Below are 11,621 nucleotides of genomic sequence, written 5' to 3' on the forward strand. Positions count from 1 at the left end.
ATTGAACTGGCCGGAGCTGTAAGGCGAGAGAGCTGCGGACACGGAGAGGGCGGCCCGCACTCGGTGTGAACTCCACTTCACAGCCCAGGGCTGAATGTGCTCTGATAAAATATTTCAACACTCCCAAGTATGTATGTTGAGAAGTAAGCGCACACGCAGAGCTATTAGGTTGCCGTTCTGGCCACCTCTGTCGTAGGCCAGTCCAAACCAGTTCTTGTTTATCACTGGCACAGTGGCTGCTCTTGTATCCACAACTGCAAGCGAGCAAATGAGACTTGTCACTGCATTGAACATGAACATGACTCATTTGCATGGTGTGCTTGAGGTCAAAGTTGTCCAAAACAAAGAATTATTGTTGGATTTGCTTATTTTGCTGCTTAATGCTTAATCATTTTGAAAGCTCGGATATGAGAGTAAAGCTTTGTTACAGCTTGACTGTTTTTTTCTTTGATTTAAATTCAACAAAAAAGTCAAAAGACTTTTAAAATAAATTATATCACATTTTAAATGTACGCTTCCATTGGCTTTCAACTGGTGGCTTGTAAACCATAAAATGAATTTGTTCTGATGGTTCACAGACAACATGGAGAAAAAAAAATGCTAAATGTAAATAATATAAAACATTTTAATAACTAAATGCAACTGGTGAAGCATATTTTCACCTGAAGCAAAAGATATAATGTGTATATATATATATATATATATATACACTCTATACACTGCTGGGTTAAAAACAACCCAAGTTGGGTTGAAAATGGACAAACCCAGCGATTGGGTTAAATGTTTGCCCAACGTGTTGGGCAGTTTTATTTGACTCAACTATTGTTTAAAAAAAAAGACACATAATTACTAGCGGCAACAGTAATGATCAAAAGGTGAATATTTATTAATAAGCAATTTAATAAATGTTTATTGTTTAATTATTAGTCATTTAACATTAATACATGTTAATTTATTAAACATATTAATAAATGTTAATTTCCAACATATATTGGGTTCATTTTAAGCAAGCAATACAGCCATTTTTAAACAATAGTTGAGTTAATAAAACTACCCAGCAGGTTGGGCAAACATTTAACATTTAGTTAACATATATATAAACTTCACATCAGAAACCTACAGGAGATTTTGTGCAGGTGGCAGCCAATCAGGAGTCGATCTGGCACTCCTCCACCATTGGCATCGCAGCATGTCTGTGAAAGAGGGCGGGGCCTGCACTGCTGACCACTGGTTACACTGTCTGACTCAGCTGAAAGTCAGGGTGTCGTGTGTCAGTACTGACCCCTCTGGCAGTGCAGTCACCAACCGACAATCCCTGACTCGCGGAGTACGTCCCTTCTTAGAAACATGTCCCGCCGTTTCTGGCCTAATGTTACAGTTATGAAAGTGTCCTCCATTCCCATATTTAGATCCATGACATTATGTAAAAAGGAGAGGAGGGTCTTCATGCAATTCTGTGTTTGCACCTGTTGCACATGAAAAACTGCAAAATCATAGATGCATTATGTTTGATTTAGGGAGACTTTTTTGATATCATGTTCCTTGCTTTGTGTTTTAGCTTCACTGACAGACGAAATACACCTAGAAAATCGTAAAAAAAAAGAAAAAAAAAAAAAGCAACAGACATTTTGTCGTCTGCAAGTCTAGACTTTGACATGTTCAGAGATCTCTTCACAAGACTCTTTCATATGTGTTGAAGCGTGCATGGCAGGTTAAACCGTTAACGGAGAGCGCAGATGACGCAGGCTGATCGTTTTCCTCAGGTTAATCCTGTAGTGCTGTAAACACCTGCCACACGCACAGACTGCCAGGGGCCTCGTCAAGTTCATCACCTAAAGTACCTATCCAACATGTCTGGAGACAGTTGAATTATTACTACTTGTCAAAAAAGAGCCCAGGGCGAAGATGTTACATCATCGCTTTCTGTTAAGACATACTTCTCATCCAGTTCTTTTTGATCCTGAATGTGCTTGTTACCCCAATTATGCATTGTACTAAAATGCTGACATTATTTGAAAGTTGTCATAAGGGCTACACTGCCATTTACATTTACATTTTTGTCTTGTTTCTAGTCCAAATATCAAAAAAAAAAAAAAAAAAAAATTACATTAAGAATCATTTACTAGACAGGCAAAAGTTATTGTCTTGTTTTGGGGGAAAATAAGTCAAAATTATAAGTGAGTTTTTGCTTAAAATAAGAAAAATAATCTGCCAATGGGGTAAGCAAAATAATCTTGTTTTCTGTTTGAAATAAGATTATTTTGCTTACCCCACTGGCAGATTATTTGGCTTATATTAAGCAAAAACTGACTTATTTTGGGAAATTTTACGTTTTTGGACTACAGAAAAGTGTATTTCTTGTTCTTGTTTGGTTGTTCGTTTCAAACATCTAGTTATTGTATAGCCAGACAAAATACTCTGTTTTTAGGCCTGCCTGTCACCAAAAGTAAAAGTTTTTTGTACCCATAACTTTTAAAGGGTTAGTTCACCCTAAAATGAAAATTAAGTCATTTACTCGCCTTGGTTTTGTTCTTACATCGAATACCCTCGTCCATATAATGCCAGAGAATAGCGACCAGACGCAAAAAGTGTCCCATGAAACGCGTGCCATATATTCCAAGTGTTCTGGTGGTATACGATATAGGGTTTGGTTGAAAATCAAACAAAAATTGAATGTATTAAAATCTGACCTTGTCTGTTGTGTTTATGGCGCACGTTCATGTGACTCTAATAGCGCCACAGTTCACTCCGACTCGTCAGACAAAGCACATTTGTGAGAAATCAAGATTAATAAAAACGCATAATGAAATACAATCCATGTACGTTCTTCTCTGAGGTGAATATATTCGTTGTGTTCGTCGCAATAATAAAGCGTTCACATTGCTGTCAACTTACTGTCATCATGACTCTCATCAGACAAACGGAGTTCCGGTTAGGAGATATTTGACTTTTTGTGGGATTTCTAGGCGTTGTATTACTTGTCATGTTTTTGTTAATCTTGATTTATCACAACTTGTGTGCTTTTAGGCTAGTCGGAGTTAACTGCGTCGCTAATAGTCTCACGAACTCGCACGTCGAGCACGGAAGACCAACCGCCAAGATCAGGATTTTCGTTAAATAATAGCCTATATTAAATTTAGGTTTGTTTTTCACCAAACCCTATCATATTTAAAAATAAAAGAAAAAGTGTGACACCAAGCCCCAGTTACTCACATATGTAAATCAATCTTAATTTATACTAAAATGAATTTGGTTGATACTCTACACAGTCTTAGTGTTTAATCTGTTGAATTTAATTTAAATTTCCAGCTGTAAACTTGAGAATTTTACACTCCATTTACAGCAATGAGCTCTAATGCGCTGAAGAGATCCAGTTTTATCCCTGAACAGTAAAGGGAAACTAGGTTAGTGGTCCACTTACAGCTCTTGGGAGCAAACATCTGCTCCATTTGAGCCTGGGAAGAGGAGTGGAAAATATGAAGCGTTTCTAGCACACATGAGGCCTGTGTGCGCACAACGAGCTCCTTGTGTTTGGTCAGCATCTGGTCCTTAGATGGCTTGTGTGCTGGAATGCCAAGAGGACAGAAAGAAAAAGACGTTTCCTCCAGAAGGAAGTTAAAGAATGTGAAGCCAAACTGCTTTGCAATGGTGTCTGCTAAAGTAGAATCATATAAATTTGTATTTTTATACCTTGGAGGTTGTTTTCCGAACAAATTTAATGCAAACAATGTAAATGCTGGTAGTGAAAAGTTGCTCAATGAAGCTTGTCAACATAACAAACTGGTTCTCGCCTCAGGATATGTAACAGTCGTCTATCTGTTTGCGTTTCGTGTTGTTTCACATTCATTCCCATCATGTTTCACAAACCTGGTCCACAACACTAGACACACTAAGGTACATAATGTACCATCATCTCTGAGTCTTTGACATGAGCAATAGGCAATATATGTACACCCTCATTTCCACTTTGTCAAAGTGATTTGTTACCATGATTTTTTTTTTTTTTTTGTCTGAACATGTAGAAACAGCTGTGTTTGTCAAATGTGTCATGTTTTCCATTGTAAATATGAATCAGTGTTCTTGAAGTATGTTAATGCAATTCTAAAAAATAAACTACTTTTTTGTAGAAAATGGCATATTTATTTCAACAGATTGGAGCAAAAACAGACAAACATACATGTTTTTTTGCTGTGACAATATACACCACCTACAAAATGGTACAAAAGTTAGAAACAAGCCAAGAATACAAAATTATGTGGAAACGCACTGAAAACACACAGCAGATATTGCACCGTTCAACTTAGGAGTAGCTTAATACCCATTTCATCACTCATCAACCCCTGAAATGGAAAAAAATGGAAGCCAGTTTAATTACCTCTGGACCTGACTGACTGAAGAGCAATGTTGCTTCCTATATGCAGTATACATTACATGTTCAGTCTCTATGAGGGTTATTTAATTCCCTGGAAGTGCATGTTTGAGAATGTTCTTGTAGTATCCAAAGTAAAATACAAAACACAATTTTCACCATGACCCACAGTGCACAAACATCAAAGTAAGGATGCATACAGTTCACAAGAAGTACATAGTCCCTTTTTTAACAGGTAAATGTCAGCACAGCGCACATTAACAGTGAAAAAAACAAATATGGTTTTGTGCCAAGGCCTCAACGATTGTTTCATTAGTCCAAACGCATAACCAGTGATTCTAGTTTGTCTGTTAACAGCACATTTATGTAACCAAACATACCTAAATCACATGTAAACGTCAGATCATACGTTTTGTTGTGCATTATAGCCAAGCTTCGGTATACACTTTGAATGCAATCGATGAAAAGTGCTAATTGTAAAGGCCTACGCCAACAGGCCACAAAAAAAACAAAAAAAGAATATATCGAGAGTCTAGTTAGCTCTTAGTTGTACATACAGTGCGAAGCTCAACCAAGAGTTCTGGAGTGCAGTTTTCTGCGTATTTCATAACAGCGAGAGGAGGAGGACAGATTCAGGAATGTCTTGCATCTCGATGAGTGTCCTCCTTGCTCGCTGTCAATGGTCTCTTTTCTTTCACCACTTGAATCAGTGCCAAGTGCTGTTTGATGCTCTTGCAGTTTCCTTCTAGCAGAAAGGCAACGTGGCAAGTCAGAATCCCACTTTAAAATCTTTGAAGCAGGTCTTGTTGCATCTTCATCTACAGTTTCCAACATTCTCAAAAATATTTCAAGAAAATCGATGGTGGTAAAGCCACTTCTTCTAAATCAAGAAACAACAAACAATTGACAAAAAAGAAAGTCTGTCGTTGTTCTGCTGGAGTAGTTGTAGGATGGCTGGAGATATTTTTGTTGCTCTTAGTACAATGATCACCGATAAATCTTCAAGATGATTCGGTCTAATCATTCAAATAAGTGAAGAATCACATCCAAAACAAAGTTGGAGATGTTTGGACACAGTTCTCACACTTAGTGGTGTTGGGTTTAGTCCATCTTGGTGTCAAGGGCACAGTTTAACTCCGACAAATCCTGTAGGTACTCTTTTCACCAATGATGGAAGGGGAAGGGAATCACTCAAGATCTTCAGCAGCTTTTACGGGCTACTGAGCTGGACTCGACCTGGATTGGGAGTGTCTCCTGGAGGATATCCATCTGCGTCACCAAGATGGCCGCTTGTGCCTCTTCATGGAGGAAGAACAAACCTCATTTGAGGTTGTAGAGATAAGAGATCCCTGACAGCACTGGTCAGGTGTGGTCACTCTTTCAGCGGGATGGACAGGTATCTGGTCTCCTGTCCATAGATCCGCACACTTGATCAGGATTGGGATCAACCTATCAAGGGAGAAGGGCAAGTTTTCAGGATACAGGAACTCAAATGCATTAGCAAGATACAAACTACAAGGTCTAGATGCTCAACACACCTCGGAATAAAGGGGCGGAGGCTGGAAGCGGAACTCGTGAATGTAAGCGTAAAGTGGTCCTTCAATCTCATCTCTCACAGCTGGGAGCTCCAAGTTGTTCTGTCGCTCCTCATCAGTGATGATTTCAGAGTAGCTTGGTGGAGCTGGAAGAGTTAAGGGCAAAGCCAGCATTAGAACAAAAATAGACTTCTAAATTGATTGTTTAAAGTTGAACAGTCATGAAAGTTTCTTGGGCATCTTAAAGGGTTAGTTCACCCAAAAATGAAAATTCCATCATTAATTACTCATCCTCATATTGTTCCAAACCGTAAGACTTTTGTTCTTCTTCAGAATGAATGAAATGAATGAAATCTGAGAGCTTTCTGTCCCTCCATTGACAGCTACGCAACTGACACTTTAAGATCTTCATTTGTGTTCATAGTCATAGTTCATTAGTCTTACGGGTTTGAAACGACATGAGGGTAAGTAATTAATGACAGAATTTTCATTTTTGGGTGAACTAACCCTTTAAGCATTGGGGCTCAATGCTACTCCTGGAAATCAACCTTTGGACTTACTAGAGACAGCTTGTTGGTGCAGGTTTGGAAGTAAACTGTGAAAAAATGTGGTCCTCAAGGAGCAGGACTGAGCACCAATGATCTAAAGCAGGGCTCTGGCCTTCGAGATCCACTTTACCTCCAATCCTGATCAAAATCACCTGCCTGTAACTTTCTAGTAATCCTAAAAATCTTTATTAGCTTGTTCAGTTGTGTTAGAGTTGTAGCTAAGCTCAGCAGGAAAGTGGATCTCGAAGGCCAGAGTTACCCACTCATGATCTAAAATGTCTAGATGACATTTAGGATTTGTGCCATACCTTCAGGTCTCTCGGGCAATCCCAGCCAGCTCATGGCCATGCTGCACTGACTGCTGACGGAAGAGGTGCGGCTGCCGAAGGAGTGGAGGGGAATAGTGCCGATTACTAGGGGCAGGTTCAGAGTCAGGTTTACGGCTCGAGGGATGTCCACATACACCTGTTGAGAATCAAGAGGTTAGCTACATGGCATGTTTCGGTGACCGATCTACCTTGTTGTGAATCAAATGGATTGTGAACTCACCATGAGCGAATATTCCACATGGATGATACTGCAGTCCAGAATGGAAGGCGATATGGGTGGGATCTTCAGCATCTTGCCATCCCAAGTCTCAGTCTTGCCAGAGGGTAGAGGATCTCCACGGAGGTTAGCTACGAGCTGTTTGATCTCCTTGACCTTCCCTTTGGCAAAGAAGGTCTGGGTTTGGTAGATGGCTGCCTTTGGCACAACCACACGGGAAGAGCAGTTTTCAATCTCTGCGAAGATCTGGATGGACTCTCCTGCAAAAAGAAACCCAACCGAATTAACTCAATCTGAACAAGTAACACAAAACTAGGGGCTAACTATCTGCCAAAAAGCAGGTTTATCATCTCACCAGGAGTGTAGCCCTTCCTCTCGATTTTGGCACTTAGTGATACAGGCCCTGAGGTGCAGAACCAGCAGCAAAGCGTTTTGTCCTTTGTGCCAGCCTGAGGAGACTATGAATGAAATAAGAACAATATATGAGCCTCTCTCATCATACCACAACTCAAGCAAATGTTCAGTTTTATACTGATTAGGCTTCAAATGCTTTTCTCTTACCAGTAACAATGGAGTGTTGATGTCAATGTGCTCAAAGACAGTGAACTCCTTCTTGGTTTTCATGGGCAGGAGCCATGGCCTATGAAGCTCCGCCTTCACCCAGTACCGCACGCTGCCGTGTTTGCCTTCAAAGGATGTCGCCAAAGGCCTGGAGAGAGGCATGAAAAAATAATGTAAGCGTTTCGGTCAATACATTATATATGTGTATATTCAGCCAGGACAGTTACTTACGTCTGGGGCAGTTCAAGGCTGAAGGGAAACTCATGTCGTCCTGAGTGAAGAACGGTGAAGCCTTCATCGCAGTTGTCATCATCTAAAAGAAAGGAGAATAAAATTCGATATACCAATATACCATACCTGCAATATTCCTCAAGAACCCTAAAAACAAGACAAAGACAGAGATACAACCCACATTGTCTCAGTGCTTCATAAGAACAAAAGATTTTAAAATACAACAAGGAGGGGTTTTTTCATCAAAACAATATCATCATAGAATTTTTTTTTTTTTTCAAATCCTTTTTAAAGTGGAAATACAACAGTTCATAATAATTTGACAGTTATGTTTTCATACATTTCAAAAGAAAAATAAACATCACTAAACCCAGAATCTGTTTACAAATAAAACTAGTTAAAAAAAAAAAAAAAAAAAAATCAATATATATGATGGCATAACTTAATTCAGAACAAAATAAATTAATGGAATATAGGAATATTTGTTCTTATAGATGCTATTTTTAATAATATCTATTGTCTTTTATGTATTATTATTAGTATAGTTTTTGTTATTTCTTTTTTCCGAGTTCCAGACTGTTGTAAATAATTATGGCCCTAAATAACACCAGAAATAATTTGTCATAAACATATTGTTTTTATTCATTTTTACTTTTTAAAATGCATTTATTGCCTCTGTTCGTTTTATTGCCATTTCAGCAATCCCACTGCCTTCTGTAAATAACTATGAGCCTGTCACTGAAGGCAGCCAAGAGCTAGAGAGGACCGGACTGAACCGGCGCGAGCAGCCTCTCTCAGCCGGATTTCCTCATGCATATCTTACTAGGCGGCACCTGATTGGCTGAGCCAACGTGTTTTTTGTCTTGAATACGCCCCCATACGGAAGCCACATGTGTACTGCAGCGTGGTTTAGGTGTAAGGTTTAAGAAAAAGAAAGACACGTTTAAAAAAAAAAAAGACAACACGCAAGACAATAATACAATTTTACTAATTTTATTTGAGGAAAAGACTTCATTACACAAACTGCATATTTAATTTAAAAGTTGTTACAAAGTACTTTTGTTTCAAAGAAAATACCTCAAAATATTACATTCACAGAATATAAACACAAAATATTACATTTATGTCTACCATATTTTACATAACTTGTACTAACCAGTGACATAGTAAGGGAGTTCATACGTCTCTAAAGCAGTTACGGTTGCTCCCTTAAAAAATGACTAGGCCAAAATACTTTTAACAAATGCAGAATGATGCATAGGGTGAAAGCAGAAAATATTACATTTTAAACAAACTTTCAATCAGTCCTGCATTGTTGCGAATAAGTTGCGTCGCAGTCTTGACACTTCTGCAAAGATATGATATCACCGGGGGCACACGAGCACTTCCACCAATTAGCGAAAAGGTAGGATTGACCTCGACCAATCAGCGAGCAGAGGCTCGGTCCGCACAACCCCCCCCTCTCCACCAGTTTCTGAACAGGTTTAAACCGCTTCTAACAAAGGCTACAAACTTACTAGAACCGTCTATGAAAGAAATTATAACGTATTATTTAAAAAACACATGTCACGATATGATTACAAGGTAACTGTCGACATAAAAAAACGTTTATTGCGGATATTTTAGGAAGATATTTAAAGTAAAAGATTAACAGTGGATGTTTTGGACAGAAGGGCATGTTGTTTATAAGCTCTCGTGCTCTAACAAACAACTTCATTTAAGCCTTCATATTGTTGGAATGGTTTTCAAAGAATTCAATATCTGATTTAGGATGTTTGTTTTTCAATTTATATTTAATATTACTGGAATAAACTATTTTAAGAGCAAGGAAGACGCTTACACCAAGCATCATCTGCATATCTGTTGTTATTAAAGAAATATTACAGTTCTCATTTTAGTTTCTACCTATGCCAATGGATCAACCTGATCACGGAGTAAAAACTGAAATGTGTATGAACAGAACTGACAAGCAAGCAAACACAAGGCAGAATGTAAGGAGCATCTGTCATTCACTCCCATAAACATCTTTCGTGAATAAAAGTGCTTAAATAAAATGCTCCTTACCCCGATCATGTCCAATAAGGACGTCTCTGTGGTTTAAATACTCCACTTCTTCGGTGAAATTCTGTGTGTAGGCAGTGTTGGATCCAGCATTGCGAGATTCAGTCCAACGAACTTTCGCCAGTCCCTTCGCGTGAATGTTCAAAGATTTCACGCGAATTTCTCCGGTAACTTCAATGATAACCCGACCTGACACAAAGTCCCCACTGGCAAAGACAGGGACATTACTGTCATTGAGACAGTCGTAGCTGACAAAGAAGTTTTTCACCTTTCCGAGCACCATGGTGGAAATGTTACTAAGCTGTACGATATTTGAAAATATAAAGATTCAATCATCTGTCAGATGTTCTTATGAATCATTTAAGGTTTTTTTTGCCGTGCAGAAATGCTGCAGGCAGGTTCAGTGCTATAGTTGCCTGTCATTCATTGAGTTTTGTTGTAACTGCATGCGAAGATGCAGCTGTGTCTCTGAGCTCCGGCTCTGACTCTGCTTTAATACCTCCGTTTGGTGGAAAAACAACCAGACTGCGCATGCGCAATCGATAAGGCTCCTGCTGCTGCTGCTGGTCTCTTCTTCTTCCGCCTTCCTATGCTGCATGTGCTTGAGTCTCTGTTGTATTGTTTAAAAGTAGCTTGCTTGCTCATCCAAAGTGTTTTACTAATGAGCAAGTGTCTCCTTCTAGTATGCCTACATCATGATAGTATCAAATAGCCTACTACATAGTGGTATGGGGGGAAAAAACGTGAAACGAAGTAAAACTAGAAGCAAATAGAAATAAATCGGCCTGAATCCCAATGTACAATTGTTCATTAGTTTTTGACAATGCAGAGGTGAAACTTTTTTAAATTAAACGTAAATTTATTCAGTCACCCATTCAGCTTTATAAAAAGCAATTTTAGACTGGTATAGTAAGCTTTAAAGAAATTTGATTTGGATATTTTGTTTTCTCCCATAGATGGCTGTATTGATATTTTATGTTTTTATGTCATGTATTGTTTCGGTGTTTTGTTAAAGGGATAGTTCACCCAAAAAATGAAATTTTGTCATCATTTACTCACCTTCAAGTTGTTCCAAACCTGTATGAATTTCTTTCTTCTGCTGAACACAAAAGAAGATATTTTGAAGAATGTCAGTAATCAAACAGTTGATGGGCCCCATCCTCATTGACTTCCATAGTATTTTTTTCATACTATTGAAGTCAATGGGGCCCATCAACTGTTTGATTACCCATATATTCTTCAAAATATCTTCTTTGGTGTTCAGCAGAAGAAAGAAATTCATACATGTTTGAAACAACTTGAGGGTGAGTAAATTATGACAGAATTTTCATTTTTGGGTGAACTATCCCTTTAAATCTCTTCACTTTAAGGCAAGCATGGAGCTTCATAGTTTATTCACCATTGCTCTTCACTGCCACCTGCCTGTTAAAGGTGGTTATTGCATATGATAATTCCTAAATGCCATCCTTTATTCAAAATGATATCTACAGTCAGGAAACAAGCTTTTGCTTCATGCAGAACAGACTAAATCGTATTAATATTTCTCTGTATATTGTACTGTACAAGTATGATGTAAATATAATGCCGGAGGGAAAGGGAAAATGTTGAGGTTATATGTGACCCTGGACCACAAAACCAGTCATAAGGGTCACATTTTTTTTTAATTGAGATTTATACATCATCTTTCCATTGATGTATGGTTTGTTGGGATAGGACAATATTTGGCCGAGATACAACTATTTGAAAATCTGGAATCTGAGGGTGCAAAAA

At 38.4% G+C, this 11,621-nt stretch overlaps 1 protein-coding gene across 1 annotated transcript; it reads right to left on the reverse strand.

Annotated features, from left to right (window-relative positions):
- Positions 1-4,117: 4,117 nt before the first annotated feature.
- On the reverse strand, positions 4,118-10,327 carry arrdc3b (arrestin domain containing 3b). Its single transcript, XM_051909034.1, has 8 exons — positions 9,855-10,327; positions 7,791-7,872; positions 7,560-7,707; positions 7,354-7,456; positions 7,002-7,258; positions 6,761-6,917; positions 5,908-6,050; positions 4,118-5,818 (listed from the first exon to the last, which is right to left on the reverse strand). Exons 1-8 carry the CDS (start codon positions 10,132-10,134, stop codon positions 5,750-5,752), a joined length of 1,239 nt encoding a protein of 412 aa, XP_051764994.1. The 5' UTR covers positions 10,135-10,327; the 3' UTR covers positions 4,118-5,749.
- Positions 10,328-11,621: the final 1,294 nt, after the last annotated feature.

Source organism: Ctenopharyngodon idella, chromosome 10 (assembly GCF_019924925.1).
Source record: "Ctenopharyngodon idella isolate HZGC_01 chromosome 10, HZGC01, whole genome shotgun sequence".
NCBI classification, from domain to species: Eukaryota; Metazoa; Chordata; class Actinopteri; order Cypriniformes; family Xenocyprididae; genus Ctenopharyngodon; species Ctenopharyngodon idella.

Coding starts and splice junctions, on each gene's coding strand:
- arrdc3b (XM_051909034.1), bottom strand. CDS start 10,134: ATGGTGCTCGGAAAGGTGAAAAACTTCTTTGTCAGCTACGACTGTCTC. Junction 7,457..7,559: donor TCAACACTCCATTGTTACTG/GTAAGAGAAAAG, acceptor TTTCATTCATAG/TCTCCTCAGGCTGGCACAAA. Junction 5,819..5,907: donor CTCCGCCCCTTTATTCCGAG/GTGTGTTGAGCA, acceptor CTCCCTTGATAG/GTTGATCCCAATCCTGATCA.